This window comes from Saccostrea cucullata, unplaced genomic scaffold (assembly GCF_032062105.1).
Source record: "Saccostrea cucullata isolate Sc308-1 unplaced genomic scaffold, CSIRO_AGI_Scuc_v1 ctg154, whole genome shotgun sequence".
Taxonomy (NCBI): Eukaryota; Metazoa; Mollusca; class Bivalvia; order Ostreida; family Ostreidae; genus Saccostrea; species Saccostrea cuccullata.
Genome location: NW_026926909.1, coordinates 169536 through 195598, shown reverse-complemented (window position 1 = coordinate 195598; position 26063 = coordinate 169536). Strand labels below are relative to the sequence as shown.

Sequence of the window (26063 nt, the reverse complement as noted above, 5' to 3'; positions counted from 1 at the left end):
CATGTTATAAAACTAGGTAAATTATTGACAAACAAGTTGATAGAACAAGAATATCAGCAACCTCGTTTAAAGTCATCATTTCGTAAGTTCTATGGTCGATACAATGACCTTTTCAGCAAATACAATTTATCATTGAGTCAATTGCTAACTGAAGTTTATCGTACTTATTGTTAGTCCATTATTTATACACTGAATCGACAGCAGATTTTCCCGTTGTTTCCCGATAATGACAAGGAGCACACGGCGGGTTTGACCGGTTGGCCGGGGATGTTCACTCATTCATGGCACCTGGTCCAGGGATGGGGTCAATTACTTTAAAAAGTAATTAATTAAATTACAATTACTTTGACTTTTTCTTCAATTAAATTACAATTAAATTACAGGCTTTCTAAGACATGTAATTAATTAAATTACAATTACTTTACAAAAGTGATTAATTAAATTACAAATTACATTTCAATTTTTTTTGGAAAATCCTATAATCCTTGTCAATGAATAATATTATACAGAAGAGGGATCATTCATAAAGCAGATCGCTGCACAAAAATACAAGAAATAGTATGGTAAAGCCATTTGTATACTTGTGATTTAAATTTTAACTTTTATTAACAAAACACTGAAGAACTACTTGGGATCAGTTTGATGCAGTTTCCTCCACACAAACCCTACATGTACACAAACTGCATGTGATATGATATTTGATTAAACAGGGGGTATTTCAATTGTAATATGTCACAACTGTAACCCCTCAAATTAAATATTTCTTTTGAAGTTAATCTAAAACTCATATTGCTATTTCTGCAGAATATTTTTACTTCATAAATAATATTTGTACAGAACAAAACTTTTTCAGATACAAAATTCATTCATAAAATTCTGTTTAGACATTAAAATAATTATCAAATTGAAGGTGTTTCTTTTCTCAAACTAGCAAAGCATTTGAAATTGAAATAATTATCCCCATGCGTTGGCTTTGTCTTATTAATCATGGAATGAATACCTCTTTAGAGGAGTTGATTTGTTTTGATTGCAATTTACACCTGTGATCTGCAGGACAATTATCTCTTATCAACAAGAGAGAACTTAATTAATGACACACATTCCTTTTTCTATTTTTCTTGACACACATATTCTGCAGTGACCAAGCAACAAACTTAAGATTGAAATATAATAAATGTGTATTTCATAGCTGAATAGACCTAGGAAGGGTGGTGCAAAATTCAGATAAACATGAAAAAAAATTTTTTTTTTATAAAATTGTATATTAAATAGAAAGAAACTAGATTAACTTCAATCTGTAAAATTGAAGGATTGAGGATATGTTTTGCAATAAAAAAACGTAGTAAAATGGGGAGGTAGTGGTGACAGTATATCATTTGAATTCATGTACATGTGTATCATATAAAGTAATTGAATGTAATTGAAAAAATAATTGAAATTACATGGTATTTATTCAGTGTAATTAATTAAATTACAATTACATGTAATTGAAAAAATGTTCAATTACAAATTACTTGCAATTACTTCAAAAAATGTAATTAATTACAGCCAATTACAATTACTTTTTTCAATTACCCCATCCCTGACCTGGTCCCACCTCTGATGTTTTGGAGGTCCGTGTTTGTTCTGCTCCTATTTTGTATTGTTTTATGGACTTTGATATTGAATACTTTTCGTTATCTCCATATCCTTCATACAAATACATGTATTGAATGGAACTGAGGGTAGCATTGATTATATTATAAACCTCCAAAGGATGAAATATTGCCCGACGCTAGCGTCGGGAAATACATGAATTTTATCCCCGATCATTTTAGAGGTAAAAAAAAATAATGAATGAAAATTTAAGAAAACACAAAATAAGTTTTTTTAATATAAATACCCTGTAACCTTCATGATTTTTTATTTCCTGAAATTCTAATTCAACATTTTACTTTCGCAATGAAAAATAAATAATAAAAAAAAATACAAGTATAGAAATAATATACACGTACAATGTATATCTTAACACAGATATAGTCTATGTATATCACAAAACAGTTTTATTTTTCTCCTACACTACAGAGGTATCGTGACATGCGCAGCTTAAATGTTCCTCCTGTGATGCTATTATCATATCCTCCTCGGAAATATTGTCCTGGTCCACGGGCTTTGAATACACTTTGCCAAACGTGGCATGTTTTTGTGAGCACTTAGCCCGACATCTTGAATATGAAGCCTCCCAACCTCGACGTATCTTCTGTACGTATTTGTCAATACAAGGAAGTGAGAAAACAATCTTGAAGAAAAGTGTGAAGAATGGAATAATCAAACTCAGAAATGTTATAGATTGCAGCGTTTTGCAAAGCCCGCCTTTCGCCCAACCGGGAGCACCCATGATGACCACGTGACAAATGGAAAGGAAAAGAACCACGTGACCAAGCTTTGATTGGACAAATCTCCATTCCCTCCAGTTCAGAGTTCTTGTGACGGAGGGTAATGTTGATATAGCAATGATACACATTCCAACAAAGGCTAGAATCCCCACTAAACACGCAGCTTCACCCTTCCAGACCATCCAGGTTTTGATGGGTATTTTGATGTCATTCGTTCGATTTCCTGGAATGACGATCGTCGTGGACTGAAACCAGGAACTTAGATATGTGGGGCTCATAATCAAAACTGACATGATGACATGGATACAAACAAGCAGAAAGGCTATAAGACCGAGCTGTTTTCTTGTCAAAAGCCATCTATTTAACCAGCTTGGGAAGTTGATGTGTTTTGTACCATGATATAGCTGAAAGGCACTTGCAAAAGAGCTTGGTAGATATGTGCACGCATACACAGTCATCGCAGTCATACAGAGCGGTTTGTTCAGAACTTTCACAAAGATCTGGTCCCATCGATACGCGGTTTTCTTGACGAAGTAAATGAAAATGATATATAGAAACCACACAATGAAAACTCCTACGGTGAAAAGAATAGGCGTTTTCCATCCAGGGAAAATTTTCAAAGGATACGATTCGATACGTCGGGCTGATTGCAAGAGGCCCCAATCACTTGCCACAAATCCCATGTCTCTCGCAACAACGCACACTTTCTCCCGCGCTGCTAAATCATCGCCTGCTATAAAGACTTCTTGGCTTCCACCCGCGAACTCATTTTCCATGGCGTATGCTGATATGACATTGAAGCCTTTGACAACATTAGCATTGGGTAAAAGGGAACTAAGATATTCCGCATTGGATCGGTGCTTCGGAAGTTTTAGTCTGTTAGAAACATCCACAACTATTTTTCCAGTAAAAAGGTCTCTATGGTCTGACAAACAATCTTTATAGTTTTCAAAATGAATCGCCAAAAACACTATGGACACCTGCTTGACACAGTCTTCTAGTGACGTCATCATGACATTGCAAAGACAATTGTCCACTTCCGATAGATTGCGCGGACGTCGGCTTCCGATGACCACTTCATAACCCGCGTTTGTCAGTCTTTTGGCGAGGGCGCGGGAAAAATTTCCTGACCCGATGATCCCCACCCTGGTTTTGAGCTCACGGGGCATCATTCACTCCTGTAATGAAAATAATGTAATTAGTATAAAGTATATGTATATTACTTTGTAAAAATTATTTACTAGTATGGGCGTTCACCTCCCTAAACTTTATATGTCATTTTTCCCTTAAAAAAAACCCAATAGAAACTAAATGTTTTCAGCACCCTTACTAAGCAATCGACCTTTTGGTGAACCACATCCCGTAAATTTTGTAAATGGACACAATATTAACCTGGTCACATTACACAGATGGAAAGGGAAATAAAAATGACGCCTACATTCCCAATCGATCGTGATGTATGTATCGGTCATTAAAATCGAGACCAGTCACCTGCAGGCGGCAGCAAAGAACATTAATGGGGTACAATTTACAAAATCATCTTCCGTACAATTAGCACTTGGGACACGAGTGACAGTAGCTAACTACGGATAAGCATGATCACTAGACATTTTTACGCACCAAAAAATAAAATTAATGCATGTATATAATATATCTCTTTAAAACGTATTCGTTTGATGTCTTTCATGTCTAATTATGTCACCGTATACAAATAATGAATGAATATATTTTAACTGAAGCGCAACATTCATAGAAAGGCATGAAATTTGATTCTACAATGTAGATAGGGTACACTTTTGGAAAAATTTTGTAAACAAAAAAAAGGTAAAAGTCTCTGATCGTTCTGATATTGCAACTAGATTAGCAAATTTACAAAAATATTTTCTACAGGTGTTCAGTAGCCCGCATGTCGCATGCGCTAGAGTCGCCAAGAAAAGAGTTGATGGTTCGAATCCACTGCGGGACATGGAGACGGTCCTTCGGGTGAGACTCTATAAACCGAAGTCTCGGGTTGCAGAAAGTGCTCAGTGATACAAATAATACCTCTCACTGCTCATTGTTTCTAAGTGTTGATTATGAATCTAAAATTTGCATCAGAGTATGTCGGCAGATTTACTCGTGCCGACTGGGCAGTTGTTCTTTAGACATACTGGCTGGCGGTTAGAAATTTTGTCTAGTGTAAAGCGGTGGGAGTTTGAGCTCCCCCTTCTTCATTTAAAAATATATAACATCGCTGTAAAAATTCTACCCCTGGATATAAATTCTTTACGTCTTATATTAGCAAACAATATACAAATGAACTGAATGATCTTAGAATATTGACAGTTCAGCATAATAAGGCTTTCTTTGAATCTCAAACCACTCAGAAGACATCTGAATATATCTTTTTACCTGAGATGATAAATAATCTGAAGTTAACCATAATTAAAGCATTATTTTAAGTTTTTCTTCCGTAATGTGTCTTTGTTTAGAAGGTCGAATTAGTCATATTTCATTTTAGAAAGGACCTTTTCTTCTACAGTTAGAATTTTTAAAAAATCTATTAGAGTACAGTAGTGTAGAGAATTGTAAACGTAAGTAAAGATATGTATAAAAATTAACTTAATTTCATTGCTTATATTTGTTTTCTGTTTATTTTAATTAATTGACTATAAATTCTACGCAATAAAGATTCCGCTGTACGTATGTACATGTAAGATTGAGGTGCCAAAACTGACCTCTTGCAAAAAGGGGAAAAACCTGACCATTCATAGTAAATATTTTCAAAGTCACATGAATAATAAACTTTATTTTATTAATAATCGATCTTTAATGATTTCCAGTCATTGTATTCCACGTTTAATGCGATTCATGCCTTGACTGCACTTGAAATAAAATAACTTGGTCGTTATGCCCTAAACAATCATTCACAGAAATGTTAAGATCTGGAGAAGAATATGATAATAAAGAGGAAATATGCTGACAATTAAAGCTTTAAGGTTATTGGAAGGAAATGGAATTCTGTATGTAAAAATTCCCCCAAAGGGTTACATTTGTACCTACTGCGCTGACGAGACAAATGTTTCACCTACGACCTTGTCTCGGGGGTGATTCTATTGCTTTATAGACATTTGAATATTATCTAAGAGTTTTGTGGTGTGATTAAAGTTTATTTAAGTGCATGTTAGACTGCATTTAGGAGTGTTGTCGAACAATTGCTAGCTTTTGTACAGAGCAAAACCCAGAGAGAGAGAGAGAGAGAGAGAGAGAGGTATGAAAAATCTCTTTACATACCAGGTATATTTACCATAAATTAGTGTATAAAAGAAGTCAAGGCAATACTTAATGAGTAATAAAGATTATTTAGTTTTAAAAACGTAAAGGGAGACGCAATTTGAAAATTAGAATTAGAAAATTTATCTCATTGGACAAAACACATTAGCTCATACACTGATAATTTACTTATAATGATAATAATGCAAATTAAATTACCACCAGTGTCTAGAAGCTAAAAGCAAACAGGAATAATTCTCATTAAGTACATATTAGGACAAAAATATTCAACATCAAAAAGATATGGAAATGACCAAATACAGAAATTAAAATTGGAAAATACAAGTTATATATATTAACGCCACTGACACAAACATTACATAAAGATGTTTTACCTACCTAGGGCCAAAGAAAAATATAGACCGTACAATGAACACTGTGATACACCTTTGTGAATTCAATAAACAGACACTTCAGTATTTATCATTGTCCATGGAAGCATGATTATGTCTATGTCAACATTTGAATAAGGTGAATTTCATTTCAGAAATGATTGGCCCTGGCCCCTCCCTCCAAACATTGACAATTCATGTTAAGTGACCTTTTGACCTTTCCACTTCCTGGTTTGGCGTTTCATCACATTTTAAAACAGGTAAACTATGTACAGTGAGCATTTTGCTAACTTAAAGACTTTTTCTCTTTCCATTTGCAAGACAATACGACTCTATTTCTGGAATAGATAAGGCTTACTAAACGTAATTTCATTCACAAAAAATTGGAAATATATTAAAAAGTATTTGATAAGTTCAAATTGCGTTGACATTCATGGAAAAAGGGCATTAATAAAATGTCCCCTGGCTTCATGCATATAAGTGTGCTTCTTCCCTTTTGATATATACCACGACGGACGGCAAAGATTGTCAGCAATCATTTACAGGAATTAGACGAAAGGTGATATATGTTACGTTTTATATTTTTTGCATGCTTCCTTGTCTCCCAGTTGATAACTTCGTAATAAAAAGAGTCGTTCATAAATTTGCTACCTGTAATGAACGATTTATTTAGAATAAAGAATATTAGTAATTTTTTTTTTTTACATTATTTAATTATTTACCCCAAATCACATTTTATTCGCAAAAACATAATTTTTGTAGAACTACGCGAGATCACTGCATGTTTGTTCGCAGAAGTTTCATTCGAGATCGTGTGTATATTTATTATCAAAGATTATACAATATGTACGTTTAGGCGCTGCGTTAAGAAGACACTGAATTCAAAAAATATTAAGTCCACCTAACCTCAAGCATTAAGAGGTAGGGAAAGAGGGGAGGGGCTTAATTAATGCATTGCAAAGAGGAGCATCCGGACTCATCTATAAATCAAGGCAGTATTCGACATCGATCCCGGTGAAAATTTTATGTCACTTCCGTTTCACACGAGGACAAACTAATATACACACACACACTCTAATACTCAACCTATCAAGCTTTCCTACATGTATACCCCCTCCAACTCCGTTGCAAGGGGATAATAATTATGCTAAGTAAAACTGACAGCTAGTTAGTTTAGTTTAAATGCATTTCTTTTTCAGTAAGACGTAACTTTTAACCTTTCAGCACATAATATATTTAAAACATTAATGATTCATTCACCTGGGAATTACCCTATACACATGCCTCCTAGTTAAGAGACAAAGTTTTATTTTCTAAACTTTTCAAAATTTCAAAGGAGTTTGCAAAATTGGCTCAGTTTTTTTTTATGCGACTGAAGAAAATGGCAATTTTGGAAAGGAATCATTCACACGTGTTTTAATTATTGCACCCCCCCAATCCCATTGCCCTTTAACATTTGTGACATTTTGTTCTTCGGTTTCTTTCTCCTTTGCTCAAAAGCAGCTTTATCAAAAAGCATTAAAATCATTTTTTAAACTTTTCATTTCCCTGAATCCTGAGGTTAAAACCACTATTCATATTTTTGACCATACAATTAAACCTATTTTATTGTATGCACATGAAGTATATTTACAAAAAAAAATAGCATACCCAATTGTACTATTGATAAAATATACACCAACTTATTCTGTGAAAAACTCCACTTGAAATTTTGTAAATCAGTACTAGGTGTGCATAAAACTGCAACTAATTTTGCTGTATTGTCTGATTTAGGTAGACACTTTGACATTGTAAGATCAATGATAAGGTACTGGTATAGGCTTGAAAATCTTTCTTTCCCAATTTTAAAAGATTATTGTGAATCCAAATCATTGTTTGAGAAAAAACTCCCTTCTTGGTACAGCTCCATTAATTTTCTTATTACCAATATCGAGGGTATTTTTTAACTTCAGTCAAAATGCACAAATTCAAACGTGAACTTAAAGATTGTTTATTTAGATATTATATACAAGAGTGGAATTCAATTAAATCACACTCTGATAAAAAGCTGAGATGCTATAGCACTTTTAAACAAAATTTTGGTCAAGAAAAGTATCTTAATTTAATTAAGAATTTTGAGCAGCCAGAGGAGAAGTTTTACTCGTTTTCGCATATCAGCGCACAGACTTAATATTGAAAGGGGTCGATATATAGGCATTCCTAGAGAAGAAAGACACTGCAATAGATGTAATAACAAAACAGTTGATGATGAGAAACATTTTCTCTTTTCATGTAATCACATTAAGGATGAAAGAAAAGTCTTGTATGAATTAAAAAACAATTCCTGTAAGAATTTCCACAACTTGGACAGTGATAATAAGTTAAATTGGCTCATGACTAATGAGGATGTGCAAATACTGAGTCAAGTCAGTAAAATGATTATGAGAGCTGAAGTATGAAAAGTATTAGTAAACCTATGGAATTTTTTTTTTTTTTTTTTTTTTGTAAATTTAATGTGTCCCCCCATTACCTTCTTAAATGTAAAGAATCAGTCAGAATGGGTGTCTTGAATACTTAGAGTACGGGTTTGCCAGTATAATCGACTGTGCAGAGGCATCGTCCCCTGGTACCCTCTGTATCCAAGTTACCTTTTCTTTACATTAATTGTATGCTACCTTCAAGATCACAGATTTACATTTATACATGATAGTACCATTTGTTTATATATATACATATATTTGTGTGTAAATTATTATTTTTGTTTGCATGGATATGTGTAACAATAAGTGTATGTTTATAATATATACTATACATACATATATTTGTATATAAATTATTATTTTTGTATGCATGGATTTGTGTAACAGTAAGTGTATGTTTGTGTATGTGGGTATGCATATGTCAAATATCTTTTGAACTAACTCCAAGAGATTAGTTTGCATTAAATTTATAATTATATGCTAAGTACTTATTAATTGAAATTACTATTTCTGTTAATACTTAAATGATTTTTTTTTTTTGAATGACCATCTTCAATACTTAGGATACAGGTTTGCCAGACTGGCTGTGTAGAGGTATCATCCTCTGGTGCCCTTTGTATTCAAGATGCACTAATATTAGAGTACTATTACTACAAGATTTTTTCTTTTTTTTTTAAATTTACCTTATATCTATCATTTTTATTTAATTGTGTTTTCTTTTATCATTCTATGGTTTCTATGCTTTTGATCCAGTGTGGTGATGCACTTCTCAATGTCAAACTTAATCACTAGTCATGTTACATTATCCTTAATATAGAATTGTAATCAATGTTATCATTTTGTAATAATTGTTCATGCCCCCCGTGGGCCCTTGATTGGTGAATAAACATAATAATATATTTAAACGTCATTTAATATATCCTTGTATATACTTGACATTTTTCAGAACCACTCAATTTGTACACAGATCGAACACAATTAAGATTCGGTTAAGAAAGTTTAAACCCTTTAATTAGACAAACTTCTTAAGCCTAATTTTTATGTAAATTTAATGAGTGTCTAGAGAAAGTTTTGACATCAACACAAGAAAAATATCTTTACCGAGGAATAAATTCCTTTTTAATGAGAATTTTCAATAGCTTTTGACATCCCATATACTACAAAGTTTGAATTTTAAATGAGTTGGCAAGATTTAAGATGTTCAACAAATATGAAAACAGGAACAATTTATCGTAGGAAGATTTCTAGATTGCTGTGGGCTAATGTCGTGATTGTATTGATCAAAAGCGTGAGCTAGACAAACACGTCACGAACAGATGAAATGAAAGTCTAACGAAATCATCTAAAACTTCAAAATATTTTCATTGCCAACGATGTATGAAAAATGATGGTCGTTCCAGAGTCGTTAGATAAAACCTGTATTTAAATCTGTGTTACGTTTTTCTAATAAACCTTAAGATGAAAAATATCTATATGTATATTTCAAGTTATTTTTAAAAGAAGTTTGATTTCAAAACCATTCATCAGTTTCAACCTAAAGTCAGAGTAATTATTTCGAAACACAGAAAATTCTTACCTGAGTAAGTGGACCGTACAGGTAGGCCAGGCGGTCAGTTATACAGACGATCCCTGTGATGTCTGGACAATCACTGAAATACACAGATGAAATGATTTCTTCTAGATTGACAGGTGCGATGATGGATAATGATCAGCCAAGTTTAGCGAAAAATGACGTCTGTCGGGAAACGTTTCAGATGACACGTACAATGACTGGCTTAAGATTTTCCATAAATGTTAGGTTTAAATCAACTAAGCATTATTTGTTTTTACTATTAATGTACTTTTGTAAAATATAAATTACATCAGCTGTATTTGATGGTTTATTTTTGCATCCGGATGACTGTAATTTCACAACCCAAATGTACAGACAGTCTTATTTTGATAAAATTATTCATCCAAAAAATTAAGTAGATATTGATTTCCTGGATAAGTTAATACCGTAAATCTTATTTTGATAAAAGCTACACATCCAAAACAATTAAGAAAATAATGATTTTGTATGAAAAAAAGTGTGCACTTTTAAAAGTAAAAGGAAACATTACAATATGAATTTCAATTGATAAGGCTAAGTATGTCTAACCAATTTTAAGTGTTTGTGTACATGCAGTGAAAAAGCTTTAAAAAAAGTGGAGTTTTCTTCTGGACTGTAAAATATATCTACACATGTACATACTAAAATTTAATAGTTTTAATAGTTGTTTATATATGATTTTTGAAATATTTCATTTACATTTTGAGAGTTATCCCTTGTGGGAGTGTTGACGCTTTAGTGTATTGAAAATATTTTACAAAATGATATATCCTTTTCTTGATAAATAAACAATTTTCTTTGGGTTATCTATTTAAGTTTGTGATGAATGTTTATTTTGGACAGTATACCACAGATTCGGGAATTTAAATTAAGCCGACCAACCGTGTTCGGAGGAGCTGCTCACGACAATCGGGACACTGACGTCATGCATCGTGAAGGAAGTTCAACAGATACTATAGTAACGTTAGTGACATCGAACACTCTGATTATAATCGGTTGTTAAAAAGGGTGCAAAATCATTTTCCTACGCATGTAATATTGTCTAGGGAAATTGAAATACATGTTAACATGTTAAACGAACTTTTTCTTCTTAAATAATGTTACCCCCCCCCCCCCCAACACACACAAAAAAGCTTCACGGTTCATTTAGCTTCATCCACGCACTGTCTCAAATTTTATCGATTTTAATTAAGTTTACATTATATTGTTTACAAGAGAAAACAAACAAACAAAACAAACAAACAAAATCCACACTATCAGTGAAATTGCTCTACACCTGGCGTTCACTTTGAATGCCCATCTGCCTTATAGGCAAATATAAATGTGATATATTTAATTCATTTTATAATGGGGGCAAAATATTAATTCCATCCCTGATCTTGCTTCCTCTCCACAGGGAATCCTGAATCTTCCCTAAGTGAAAAAAAAAGAAAGAATAATAATGGTTTCCAAATGTTAGAAAAACTTTTGTCATGGATTTTTATTTTTTTACTAATAACTCTCAAATTAGACTGTTGTAAAACTAGTACTAAATTGTATCAAAGATCAAACTTTTTTGAGAATGGTTCGCTTTGCAGAATTTTCTTAACGTGATATCCCAAACTTATTATACATACCGGGTATATATACCGGTACATGTACTACACTGTAGCACTCTGAAGATTGATGGCTACATAAGCTCTAGGTATGAGGTAAGGCACAGAACTGTGTTACTTAATATACATATGTGGTATGGTCATCATGAACTGGGATATTGTTTTCAGCATTTTTTGATTTTGTTACAGAACACACAAATAATTTTTAAAAATATTTTTTATTTTGACACATATCATCACATCATATTCAACACATTAAAAACAGTAAAAGTCTACTCCTCAAATAATTAGGTAACAATTACATCAGAATAGCCAATCAGCTTGCAATGCATTTTCTCAAAGTAGTACAAGATATTTAATCCAACTGGTCTTGGTCAAACTTACATAGGATACAGTGACTTGTTTCTTTTAAATACAAAAACAATAAATGAAAAACTTAAATGCCAAATATCATATACATAAAAGGACATTTATAAAAATAACAATGCTGATGTATAAACATGAACAGAAATAAGTTAATGTTTTCCATAGGAATAGGTATCAGCAAAAATTTGTATCGCAACATTATTATGTTTTTTCCCGAAAAATTTTACGATAATATCTTAATTTTTTTTTTACACACACATAATTTTTACAATTTTTTAAATATAAATTTCTGTGAATTTTTCTAACAAATACAATGGTGTAAAAACATAACTTTTTTCATTTTATTAATAGATCAATAAATTTTGCAGTACACTTAGAAATATGAAAAAATTGGAATGCTAGATTATTAAGTATGTTTTATTTCTGACTTCAAATTACAGTCAAACCTTATTATTTTTAACTTCAAAAGGACAAAATTTAAATTAAAAATAGCTGAGAATTTGAGATCATTAAATAATTACATAGAGAACAAGTATTTGAGACTGCCAAATAATTTGGACATATCCCTGGTATTTGATATCAGTGTTCCAGATAACCAAGTTCAACTGTATAGTATTAGTAAGTTCTATGTTGTTGGGTTTTTTTTTTACACCATATATGTCTCCTTTCTAGTCTTAAAGGACATGAACAATACTGTATTGTTCCAAGATAATTTTAAAGCCTTATGTCTAATTGAAATAACTGAGAGTGCCTGTGGTTGATATTTTATGGAAATCAAGCCACAAATAAAACCTACAAAAGCAGTTGCCTGTAATCAATAAAGTTACCGTCAGAATACTAAATAAATTAGTGAACACATTAGAGTAAGGTTTACATCATTTACAGACATTTATGTATTAACCTAACCTTCAAATATATAACCATAACATCAAGATTAAATGATTGAAATATTCAGGATGACTAGAGACTATTCTTCTACCAATGTTAGGGGACATCTCAAAACATTCATAATGTACAATTAAAATGTTTTTTACACATATTAACAATTTTGAAATAGCCCAGTACATGTATCAGCTAAATAATGATTCTAAGGATCAATTACATTGAATCTCTATGCTTGGTGAATCTCTGACTATTATTATATGACAAAAATATTATACTTGTAAATGTATACTTTTTTCTAAGGTCATTCCCCGGAATAGTAAAGTTGTTTAATCTGTCTACAGAAAGTTCTCCATGAATACAAGGCATTTAATTTTAGCATTGACATAATTTGTGAAAATTTTATTTTTTCTGCTTTTATTTATCTAGTAAAATTAATTTTTTTTTTATGTGAAGGAAGAAATCGCAGTAAAAAATGGACATTTTACTTACATTTAATTTGTTTTAAATTATTTACTATATATCATGAAACATCATTAATTAACAAAGACTTATCAATTAGAGCAGAAAGGAATGCATGAATCAGTCAATTTTTATGATTAATTTACCGGGTATTTGTAAGGTGGGTCCATCCTAATACCCGTAGGAAGTTATTTTACTGAATTTATTTATATAAAAAAAAAATTGGAAATCCCAAACTTAGTTAGGTAGATATTAATTGAAAAACTCTGGGTAAAGTAAAAAATTGTTTTCATTTTTTATTTATTGAAACACGATTGATGCATACATGATTTTCCTCCCTGTGGCAGTTATTATTTTCCATGTCTCAAATTTACAGTCTTGGTCCATCAAGTCACAATGGTAATTTTTTTTAGAATAAAAAGTTTGCATCCTGAGTTGTGAGCTTCATTATGCAATATTGATGTAAAAAAACTGTATATCCTAGCTCAAACTTGACATTAATTGATACTTAAATAATGTATATAAATCAAGTTATACATCAAAATGTTATACAAATTTTAGTTAAAAGTAGCTTGCATGTGTCCATTTCTTGTAAAAAAATAAAATTAAAACACTGGATAAAAAACCATTAAGTCATGCATCTATTTTCAAATCTCCATTGAATAAAATCTCAAATACACCCCAAAAATTTACCTTCCTGGTATAAGACTTTGCAGCATTCCAAGTTAAAATTTTGAATTTCTCAATGCCCTTTAAATTATTTTGATTAATTTTTATTTCAAAACCTCATATTTAGGTTTCTCAAAACAAGTAACATGGCACTGATCTTTAAAGACTGAAAAGTACATTCCAAAATATCCTCACTGAAATTTTGAAGAGATTGCACTAATGACCCTAAAGTCCCCTAGCAGGGAGCTGTTGTCATGACTTCCTCTTCACCATGAAGTATATGGCCAACACAACCACCACAACCAAGACAGCACAGATCACCAGGAGGAGCAGACGATTCTGTATAATTCTACAACAAGGAAGTGTTGATAACCATAATTAATATGAACAGTAGTAACTGGGGAGGAGAATGCAATAGCTAATAGCTAGACCAGACCTGGATTCACCCCCCCCCCCCTTTATTAGTTAGGTGCTCGACCAACTAAACTATCTGGTCACCAGTGATCGAATTCATATGACCACTACAGAATTATAAACCCAAAAGAGCAGCTAGTCTTTATTTCCATATTAGAACTAAACACTAAAGCAAAGTGTAAACAGAAGGTCTTTGAAAAGAATATAGCTCAAATTGTAGAGACTAGCAAATTGTCTATAATTAAATTTGTCAGCAACAGCCAATAAATATGTAGTTATGGGTCATTTGAAAAGGACTATTGAGACTCACCTTTTCATCATTCCTGATAAAACACGAGAGCTTTTTCCAAGGTTTGTGTTCATTTCTTCCATCTACAACAGAAAGGACACTTGGCTACAATGTTCAGTTTGTTCATCAGAATAAAATGCATGTTTTAAGTGTGTATAGCTATACATGTAATGTGTTGATATGCATGTTTTAAGTGTGTATAGCTATACATGTAATGTGTTGATAAACAATCTGGAACCTTGTCTGTTACAATGAAACATATTAGAAGCGTTTTCCATGCATCTCTGATTCATGTGGGGGCATAGAAGTACATGTACTTGAAAAGAAAACTGCACCAAAAACCTTAACCTGGAATGCTGACACTGCATGAGGGTATCACTTAAGCTCCCCCAACTTCAATGAGGTGAGCTAAACATTTGAAGGCATGTACCTCTCCTTTTTACCACCTTACCAAGTTCCAAGTTTAATGTCTATGTCAATGAATTCTTGTTTGATGGTCTTGTCATTGTTTTCTTAACTATACCTTGACCAAAGAAATAGGTCAAGGTCATAATTTTTTGCAATGCATCTTATCTTAAGGTAGTCCGATCCTCAGGTTTATAAAATTAGCAGTTAAGTAATAAAAAAATACTCATAAAAGTATCTCTGAATCCACAAAGTTATGTAAATTTATCCACAGTATTTCTTTAAAGTTGAATATTAATGTTAATCACATTACATTGTATACTCTTCAAAAAAAGAAACGCATACTAGGAACAATGCCCTGAAAAATGTACGATAGTTTTGTCATACCTTTTATTTTCGTATGGATACTATGTATTCAAGTGAAATGCATGATTTTTTAATGCAATTGTTAACTTTACAGCCTGCTAAACATAGTTTTGCACAAAATTTTGATAAATTTTCATTTGTTGAATTCGATGCAATTCCTTCGGGTACAAAGGGGCTATCAAAAGCGGGGGTTTATATTTTGAATCTGGTTTTATCTAAAAATGACGCTTACAAAATTGCTGCATCTGAATGTTGCGTAGCACAAAAAGGAAAATGGGCATTTAACGGTTGTCTACAATTGCAAGAGGTTTTAATGTTACACACAGACCATATCTAACCTATAAAACATACACCATTAACATCGAACACCCAATACGCAAAAAATATGATTTTGTGTGACATCAGCAGCACAGCATCACTTCCGAGCATTACGTAAATTGCATGAATGTAATGCAAGGACGTCATCTAAAGCATTAGTTATCACTGAACTGCACAGATCATCTTACAAGACCGTTTTCAGTTGACTGCGAATTATTGCAAGAGGATTATTCATGCCATTGCAATCACCCCAAGCATGATTGATCTCAGATCAATAGAGTGTGACCACAGCATTATGCTGAGCATTTTAGATTAACCTACTAGTCAAGAATGTTTATCTGAAAGCCTCTAATAAATTAAAGAGTGCTAATGCTTTGTAATGAATGTTAGACAGATAACTGCCTCCAGGACGTTAAAAAAGTTGGTGGTGGTAGTGTAATGATATGGAAAACGGTATTATAAGAAAGTAGGATTGATTTGGTTTATTCAATGGACTTTGATGGAAAAATGCAGACTAACCATGTTCTACCTACACATATTTTCAAGTTTGCAGCATCCTAGAGCCGTATTGCAATCTCACAATACACAGCCACATATGGCTCTATACACACTTATTCTTGCAAAGAAACAACAATTTTGCAGTCACAGTCATCTCAATCGAATTTTATCCAAATTATGCAACATTGGACAAAATGGCTTGACATGATTTGCCAAAGACAATCGCATCCTTTTCTGCAACAGCTGACCAAAGTTCTACTTTTGGAGTGGGAGAGTTTCTTATACAGTTTTTATTACACACATTTGCTTCCATTAGATGCCGTTTGTGGCTATCATTTGTGTCTATACAATGTTGATCTTTAATTGTCTTAAACAGACTATAATTTTAAACTTGTTTAGTAATTATGACATTGTGTATTCCTGTTGCTCACCACATTTCTGTTTTATCAATGCATCATTTTACTAAGTAATCTTTATATTCAATGTGTCACTAAAATTCTACTTTGCGTTTCTTTTTTTGAAGAGTATATATAGGGAAAATTGTCAAATCAACAATATTTTTGAAGAAAAATCGAACTGAAATATCAGCAATGCATTTTCTAATTGAAAATTGATCAACAAATATATTTTACATTAAAAAATGATAGGTATCCAGGCATTCAAGAAACTGCCATGATTTTTATACTTATTTGGCATTTTTGTCTTCTATTTCGGTCATGTATTCCATAATACAGTGTAAAAGGCTTTTGCTATCATTACAAGACACCACAAATCACTTCTTATTTCATATCATGTGCTAATAAGCATTGGTATCTAAGGCTGCATGGATTCACCTCTCCTTTTTAAAACTATATCAATTTTTTTTCCTTTTATAGGGTACAAATGTCAACTTTTATAAGACCTTTTCTAAGACTTCCAAAACCCTCGAGTCTTATAAAGATGAATAAAATGAAAATTGTTGCATGAAAAAATTTCATTTGCAAGCTTCATTTTGATGCATTTCAAATTAAATATTAATATTTGGAGTTATCCTTCCTGGCTGAGGATCGGATATCCTTAATGTCCTGTTTCAATTAATGTTCCAAGTTTCAAATCCTGCTGTCAAAGGTTTCTCAGTTATGGTCTAGCTGGACAGTATTTTTATGTTAAAAACTGACCTTGACTTTACAAGTTTCATGTATTTGGACTGGGCCCTAGCTGAAACAAAGTGGGTGAATGTCCTTTTTTTGTTGTTGATGTATCTGGTGTATAGATTGTTGTCATATTTATTAGCCACATTACCCATGTATATGTACTCACTCTATGCCGAGACCTATTTATTGTCTGTCTTTGATTATGAAGATCTTCCATGATTTGGGCACCAATCTGTTCTGTAATGAAAAACAAAATCAAAATATAGAGCACATTTTCATATAGAAAAGATTTTTGAAATTTATTCTCACAAACTTTAGCTAATTAGCAGCTAATCAGGGTTTTCTTGCTCTGAAATGCCTTAAAACCACAATACATGAAATCTGAGTATGCAAAAGCCCAATTAGTTGATGTCAACTTTTAAAGTGACACATTGGTACAAAAGAAATTAATGAATCTGGTATTGTTCAATGACTTTGAAGCAAAATATTGACAAATATATTATTGGTTTATAAACCACATGCATATAAATGTTTTACTTCATGGCATATAAATGTTTTACTTCATGATGAAACTCCATTGGTCTTTGAATTGTGATCTCAGGGCATTCCCAGGTTATGACCTTATTAATAAACTTGATTACGAGTTGGCATTGTGAGCTTATCAAAACGTGGTGACTAAATTGAGCCAGAAAAATTTGCAAGGTTCATGCGTCTTCAACATGGCACCCCTGGTAATGAAAGGAAGCCTTAATTGAAATACTCTGGTTAGTGGTAAAATGATCATGATACTAAAAGTGTAGTTCTTTCCTTTGTCAACATTTTATGATAGAAATACAATATTTCCATTATTGTACATTAGTCAGGTCTTTCAATTCTAAGTGCAAAGCCATGCAAACCTGACTCAAGTTTGGCTTGGAAAAAATCTATCAGAATCTAAAATGCCAAATTACTTTCTTCCACTTCATATTTAATAATGGTTAGTTATTTTGAACACAACAGAAAGATATGAAATTCCCCAAAATAACTTTAACAACTTAATAAAAAAAAATTCTTCAAAATTCGGGCATACTGGGTATATCACATCAAATTAAATGAACAAATATTATGCATCACGTGGAGTAAGAAGTTACAAAAAATTTCTTCTGAAAACAAAAAAAAACATCTTTCATTGGTCCATTCTACACAAATAAAAGAACCCTTCCTGAACACTGATACCATTATTACTAGGGTGTACCAGTACCTCAAAACCCCACACCCACTCACCCTCTTACCTTTAATTCTATGGAGATTGAAGATTGTGATAAAAAATGTTATTACACTGGCATGACGTGAAAGAACTTTCTTTAAAAGATAACTTAAGAAATGCTTCCTGTTGATTTTGAGTCTGCATTGGTGGCCAATATGAATGAATTTGTTGTCATAAAGAAAGAGTACAGAAAATATCCTCAAGCAAATCACAAATACAAAATCATTTTATAATTGATTTCCAACACAATGACATTGACTATAAACTTTAAGTAAAAATAAATTTGTCTTTATATAGGGGATCATTAAGTACAAATTTAATACATGTATGTATAACATGACTGAACTGGTTTTTGACTAAAAAGTCAAACACATCCTCATGTTACATGAAATGAAAATGAACAATAAAAATGACCAAAAATAATGTAAAAAGTATGGTTTTAAAATATTTCCATGCTGCTGAAACTTTCCTTATTTCTAGAATATGGAATATGTGAATTTCCAGTATTTTATCTGCATATTTACATCCTCGCAAGCCAGGGGTCTTGAGTCAACACATTGCCGATTTTACCACTTAGTGCATCGGACCAACCTGCTTTGTCAGACAGACTGGAACTTTTGGGATAGACTGTATAAATATGACCAATCATGGCTTTGTGGCCCTTGAGAAGAAGATTTTAAAAGATTTTCCCTACATGTTTCTATGTTAAACTTTGATTCAAAAATGTGGCCCCACCCTACCACCAGGGGTCATGATTTGAACAACTTAAATCTACACCAACTGAGGATGCTTCCATATAAATGTGACCAATCATGGCTTTATTGTTCTTGAGAAGAAGATTTTAAAAGATTTTTCCTATATATTTCTATGTTAAACTTTGATCTCAAAATGTGGCCCCACCCTACCCCCAGGGGTCATGATTTGAACAAACTTGAACCTACACTTCCTAAGGATGCTTCCATATAAAAATGACCAAATGCACTCATGGCTTTGTTGTTCTTGAGAGGAAGATTTTTTAATCATTTTTCCTTTTTATTCCTATGTAAAACTTTGATCGTCCATTGTGGCCCCACCCTATCCCCAGTGTTCATGATTTGAACAAACTTGAATCTACACTACCTAAGGATGCTTCCTTATAAATATGACCAATCATGGCTTTGTTGATCTTCAGAAGAATATTTTAAAGATTTTTTTATGATTTAAACAAACTTGAATCTACACTTCCTGAGGATGCTTCCACCTTAGTTTCATCTTTTCCTGACCCAGTGTTTCTTGAGAAGATTTTTAAAACATAGCCACCAAATTTTCACTATTTCTGAATTATCTCCCCTTGAAAGAGGACGTGACCCTTCATTGGAACAGACTTGAATTTCCTTTACTCAAGTATGCTTTGTAGCAAGTTTGGTTGAAATTTTCCCAGTAGTTCTGGAGAAAAAGTCGAAAATATGAAAAGTTTACAGACAGATAGATGGATGCCAGACAAAATGTGATCAGAAAAGCTCACTTGAGGTTTCCGCTCAGGTGAGCTAAAAATTACAAATCTTGATGATTGTTTTCTTATCTCTCAACCAATCACATTATTTAAAGCCATTCTATGATAAACTTCTTGTAAGACATGCATTTGAGGCGCCAACTGCATCCTTATCTAACTGTTAATAAAAACTTAACATTTATTGATGCTTCTCAATAAGAGAAGCAAGCCTACAGTCAAACTCCGATTTCAAAGTCATCAAGTCAGTAACCATCAATAACTTTGGTACTATATAAAGCTGAAAACAATCCATAAAAGGAAGAAAGTTATCTTTGTCCATAATTTTTGCATTCTCAATACTGTTCTTCTCCATTTGCTATATATAAGCCTTAGCTTTGTTCAGAGTTCAATCTATTTACCTTCACAAACTTAAACTGAAGGGATGTCTCCTTCATTGTCACTGTGACAAACTTGGAAGCAATAAAGATGAATTCCAATCCACACTTTGCAATAGTTATTTCCCTTTGCGGGGTCAACTCAAAGGTCAAAAGGGAAAGCAATGACATCTTCCTCTTTATGCTACTCAACATTTGGGCATGCTCCAATATATCCGCTATGTTTAAAAAGTTTTCTTTTGGTATATGGGTAGCCCCATATGGGCAATCATTATACTTGATGCACATAATTTTTCCAGTCAGATGTCAAAGTTACAAACCAGAAAACTAAAAAGCCTACTATGAGGATTCTAAGGGTTTTTCCCTGAAGATGGCTGCCAAGGGACATAACTTTTGCAAATGTAGATTCAATTATTGTTGTTACCATGTCAGGAAACAAAAGTTACCAAATATATTCAATATCTATTGAACTTGTCAATGTACAAAGTGAAATATAAACAGATGCACATTCATTTGATAATTTTTTTAGTGGGTACTGGTAATACATGTACGGGTGTACTACATGTATACAATGTACAGTCAAACTACCCGAGATAAAACAAAGTGTGTTGGTGTTTCCAACCACTTTTTCTTTAAGTATTTTGTCCTCATTATCTTCAATATTTGGACATTTCAAAGTTTAATTTTGGTCCCATTGAGTTTGAAATAATTAGGTCTGACTGCACATCTCTATGTAAACCCCCCTCATCAGGGGGGCCTGATTTAAAATCTCTTGAATTAAACTGCTTTTCTTGAGAAAAAAGTTTAAAGAAATGATCTACCCAGGTACTATTATTTCTATGCATTGTATATATCTAGAAACTGTGGCCCAACCTTACCCTAAGGGCACCATCCTACCCCCAAGACTGTGTTTTTTCCTGAAGAGAAGATTTGTGATGCCACCAAATTTTCACTGTTTTGTACGTATCTCAACTGGAAGAATGCATGGCCCATCATATAAACGAATTTAAATCCCTTTACAATATAAAGCTTTGTGGCAAGTTTGGTTGAAATTACCAAGTGGTTCTAGAAAGGAGGTTGAAAATGTACAAACAACGCACAATATATGACACACAACAGACGATGGACGCTGGGCATTTCCTCTCATAATTAATAATTTCCTCTTTATTGCATTTATTGCAGATATTCTTCTCTGAGCTCCAGTTTTGACATACTGAAGGACTACAATTTACCTGTTTCTAGCGTGATTTTGTATCCATGTTCCAGTCGCCTGGAGGCTCTGTCTAATGTCTCAGTATTGTCTAGGAGCCTCTGTCTCTGAAAAAGAAATAAATGAAGAAATCTTACCTACTAAACTACCTACAACTCTAGACTTGTTTCAATCCATTTTTAATGAATAAAACATTTTTAAAACATTGCTGTATAATTTACATAATTGTAGCAGAATTGATCATATAGGAGTGATCTAGAACCCCATCTAATATTCTATTTCAATAAACTGGTAATGGTAAAACAACTGTACCTGATCTTCGGAGTCGTGTGTGTCATCTCCTAGAAGCTCGTCTCTACTGCTGTCTATCCCAAGTTTGGCTCGTTTCTGTTAAATTATCAAATAAGTTTTAATAAAACTGACAGATACAGAGAAAAACATTATTTAAATGTAAATCCTTCACATACCATGTTTTCTTCTATTTTCTTTTACTTGGTACATCCTAGATATTGTCTACTTTTACATAAAAGTTTAAGATTTAAACATCTTTTAGTTTAAAATTTTATGACAATTATGTCAAGTATATACAATATTCTTACAAATTTGTATAATGAAGGGAAAAATTTTCTTTGAAATTTAATTGCAAAACAGGTGTCTTTTCATTAAGAAAAAAAAATGTTTTAAAGAGCTGATTTTAGACGATTAAGCTCAGTTGTCTGATAAACTATATATATGGATAATCCTTTCTAATTAAATATATAATGACAACTTTGAAAATAATCAGGAAAATTGCCACTCATGTATATCTATTAAGTGAGTATATTTATCTTTAATAAAATAGGCTAGTGAAATGATAAAATATAGTATAAAACTGGCATATCAAATTGTCATCTATGCAAAGACAGATAATTCTGTATAACTCTGAGGGTAATTCTTTCAATATCACACAAGAACAAATAAAAAATATTTTCTAAAGAAAGTGGAAATATATGGGGTTAAACCTCTCTTAGACAGCTTAGCTTTGCCTAACCTTTGCCTCATTATCATTAAGGTTGCAGGAACAACTCAGTAAGGGTATATTCCTACTAAATTCAGGAAGATGATCGAGACATAAAAATCAATAGTATAGTAGGAGTTTGCTGTCAGGGTACGTACATTATCTTTCTGTAATTTGGAGAGTTCTGCTTTGTAACTTTTAACTCTAGTGTTGTATTTCTGTCTGTCTTTCAGGGGTAAATCTTTAACTTCAAGTTCCATCTGCTCAAGCTGTAAGATATCACAGACAACAGCTGTAGTATTCAGAAACAGAATTACAATGTACGAAAATTAATGCTGCCAGTTTGACAATTGAAGTCCCACCAATATGTCATTCAGGTGTATTTTAAGCACTTTAGGTTAATGAAATTAAATTATTTGAATGTTATTTTTGTGACTATAAATGAAATATAAATAATATTGAAGGCATCAATTATACACTCACCAATTCTGTTGCCTCATCAAATAACTTCTCTGCTTGTCTGATGTGTACTTGTCTTTCAGCTATTCAAAATAAAAATAATAATTAAAATATTAAATAAATATTTCTGATTATCTATCACACCAGGGATGTAAGTACATGTATATAATTATATACATACATCCCTCCTCACACATGATATACATGTATAATGTCCAAAATATCTGACATATTCCTTTTAATTTTTTTTTTTTTTTTTTTTTTTTTTTTTTTATACAATTTTGATATTAACAATAGTGTTAACTGCTTTGTTTTAAAAATAACAGTTGAATGGAATAATTTGTTGCAATTCATAAGATTTATAGATATTATCAGAGAAACCATAATGATAGATACATGTATATTATATGTCACTGAATGTAGTGATGTACACTTTAGGGAGCCCAGTGAGCGGCGCCGGTCATCACTGCAGGCTCTTAAACCAACACCGATGAGAAAAATCAGACTTTCCACAGTTACTCTATATATAGAGTAACATGCATTGCTTGTTAAAGCTATTTTCTTGCGAGAATAATGGCAAAAGTTCGACAAAAAGTTAACTCGCCTTGATGTAATGGATATTTATTGAAGATAAATAGCAAATAAAACTTATCACCTATTTGAATAGGTGATTTCACTTTTTGACAGTAAATACCAAAACGGCGCCTCATCCAAAAAGTTCTTCATTAACTTTCAGCACTGTTCAGAATTCTTTTGGTAAATGCAATTTATATACAATGTCATGTGACATCAGAGTCCAGATGCACTAAATGTCAAGTGTGCTTTGACGAGCCTGATCTAAATTAAAAGTTCGATCTGCACTCACCCTAATTGTCACACCTTAAACATATTAAAAATTGAAATTGATTTTTAAATTCTAATAACTTACACTTCAACAGTATGATTTATGAAATTTGACATGAGCTGGTGGTCAATTCTTTGTACACTTAAACTATAGATATATTCAAATAGGATATCCATGATAACAGTAAGTTAAATTTTAATATTATATAACAAGATTATTTTTGTAATGTTCATTGGCTGAAGGTATGTCACATGATATTCCTCCTTTTGTGATATCGACGCAAAAGCGCGTTGGCGGTAAATGATATCGCAGTGATTGGGAAGGGCTTGTGCCATGCGCCATAGTCGCATTGAAGTGAAAAATGGCGCATTAAATCAATCAATCATGGCGCCAAGGTGCGCATTCAATTTTTAGCGATGTTATTTGGAAATATTTTGCGTACAACTTTCTTTCTTGTTTTAATTTCATTTTAAATGCAGTCAATTTAAAACAACAAATCTCATTGGTTGAAACAGGCTGTCAAAAAGTACTTCCGGTTAAACGAAGCGATACTTCATTCATTTGTATGGTAGGGCTGTTCCCTTTCCAAAACTGTTGTAATTTTAACACAAAATATGGGGGTCAGTTATATTCTAAGCAAGTTCCTTTAAATTTGCTGCATTTCATGCATTAAAAATCGGATTCGGTTAATTCATTAAAAACATGTTTTCTCTCGTATTTCATATTTGTTTGTCACTTTGTTATTTCTTGAAATGGCCCTTCAGATTATATTGATGGCCCATTCATTTTCGAAATGACAGTTGCGCCATAATCCCATTGACCATTTTGGCCTTCCCAATCACTGGATATCGCACGACACAGCATTCGGTTGCACTGAAGTTACGTAAAACGTGACGTCATAATATAAGAAGCGTGTTTTTAACCACTGTGATGTAATGACAGTCAAGTCTGTTTAGTTAGGACTGTGTCAGTGCATTCACTTTAAGAGATTATATAACATAACTATAATGGACTTCAGTGAACAGTCAATATGTGGTTATAAGGACTCATGACAATTGATATTGACCTCAGACACAGAAAATGATATCACATTCTGTGTCTTCGATAAATATCAATTGCCATGAGTCCTTATAACCATATATCGACCTACACTAAAGTCCATAATTGTATAATATAGGCTAGCCATAAGCCTACTCAGTATTAAAATGTGGTATCTTCATCAGCCTTGCTCGAAGAGTCAATATATTCAATATTTAAAAATAATGCTGCTTCATTATTTTCATTAATTGAATTAATTTTTAGTGTGATTGTAAAACAAGTAAATAACACCCTAATCAGAAAATGAAGTAATATAAAAGAAGCAGAGGAAATTCGAAACATATACAAAATGTTTACCTCCATGTGTATTTGATATTCTTCCTATGTTAAAGGTGATGTCTGCTGTTAAGCTTGAATATTGTTGTTCATATGATTCTATCAGTGTACCCATGGTGAAGAAAGACGTTAAAAAATAACGGAACTGTTGAACTGTCAGAACGACAGAAGAGTTTTCGATCCCGATGTCAAAGATGAGAACTTCCGGTGCAATCTTTTCTTCCGGTAAACAAACAAGGTAGACCGTGTTTTGTGTAACGGTTGATGACAATCTATGCCATCATGTCATAATTAAGAATTAAAACTGATGGATTTCTGTACATTTTAAAGCTTTAATATAGTGTCTTTTCTTCCATTATTCTATTGTTCATAAATCCTAGAATGTTAAGACAAGACGGTGACTTTATTCCCGGAAGGGGGGGTCAGTTTACCGAGTTGTCTACTTGATTTGGCTTTAGGTCTTATTCAGAAATGTCTAAGATAACAAAAGGATATAAGACTTGGTCATATATGAAAATGAAAATGAAAATTTATGCCTTAATGAATTTTAAATTAGGCATAGCTCAACATTGTAATATTTTAGGTAACTTGGGAGATATGA

At 32.5% G+C, this 26063-nt stretch overlaps 2 protein-coding genes across 4 annotated transcripts; both read right to left on the bottom strand.

The window, feature by feature from the left end:
- Positions 1-1886: 1886 nt before the first annotated feature.
- On the bottom strand, positions 1887-10236 carry LOC134272888 (metalloreductase STEAP4-like). Of its 3 annotated transcripts, none has more exons than XM_062755061.1 (2): positions 10055-10236; positions 1887-3553 (listed from the first exon to the last, which is right to left on the bottom strand). In XM_062755061.1, exon 2 carries the CDS (start codon positions 3545-3547, stop codon positions 2054-2056), a length of 1494 nt encoding a protein of 497 aa, XP_062611045.1. In that variant the 5' UTR covers positions 3548-3553; positions 10055-10236; the 3' UTR covers positions 1887-2053. The 3 variants fall into 3 exon arrangements, with proteins under 3 accessions (XP_062611045.1, XP_062611046.1, XP_062611048.1); XM_062755062.1 differs by lacking the exon at positions 10055-10236 and adding an exon at positions 6023-6144; XM_062755064.1 differs by lacking the exon at positions 10055-10236 and adding an exon at positions 6027-6144.
- Positions 10237-12376: 2140 nt separating this feature from the next.
- LOC134272885 (vesicle transport through interaction with t-SNAREs homolog 1A-like) lies at positions 12377-25679 on the bottom strand. Its single transcript, XM_062755057.1, has 8 exons — positions 25484-25679; positions 23269-23327; positions 22944-23054; positions 22101-22175; positions 21811-21895; positions 17633-17703; positions 14768-14829; positions 12377-14392 (listed from the first exon to the last, which is right to left on the bottom strand). The coding sequence occupies exons 1-8, from the start codon at positions 25575-25577 to the stop codon at positions 14296-14298; spliced, it is 654 nt and encodes a 217-aa protein (XP_062611041.1). The 5' UTR covers positions 25578-25679; the 3' UTR covers positions 12377-14295.
- Positions 25680-26063: the final 384 nt, after the last annotated feature.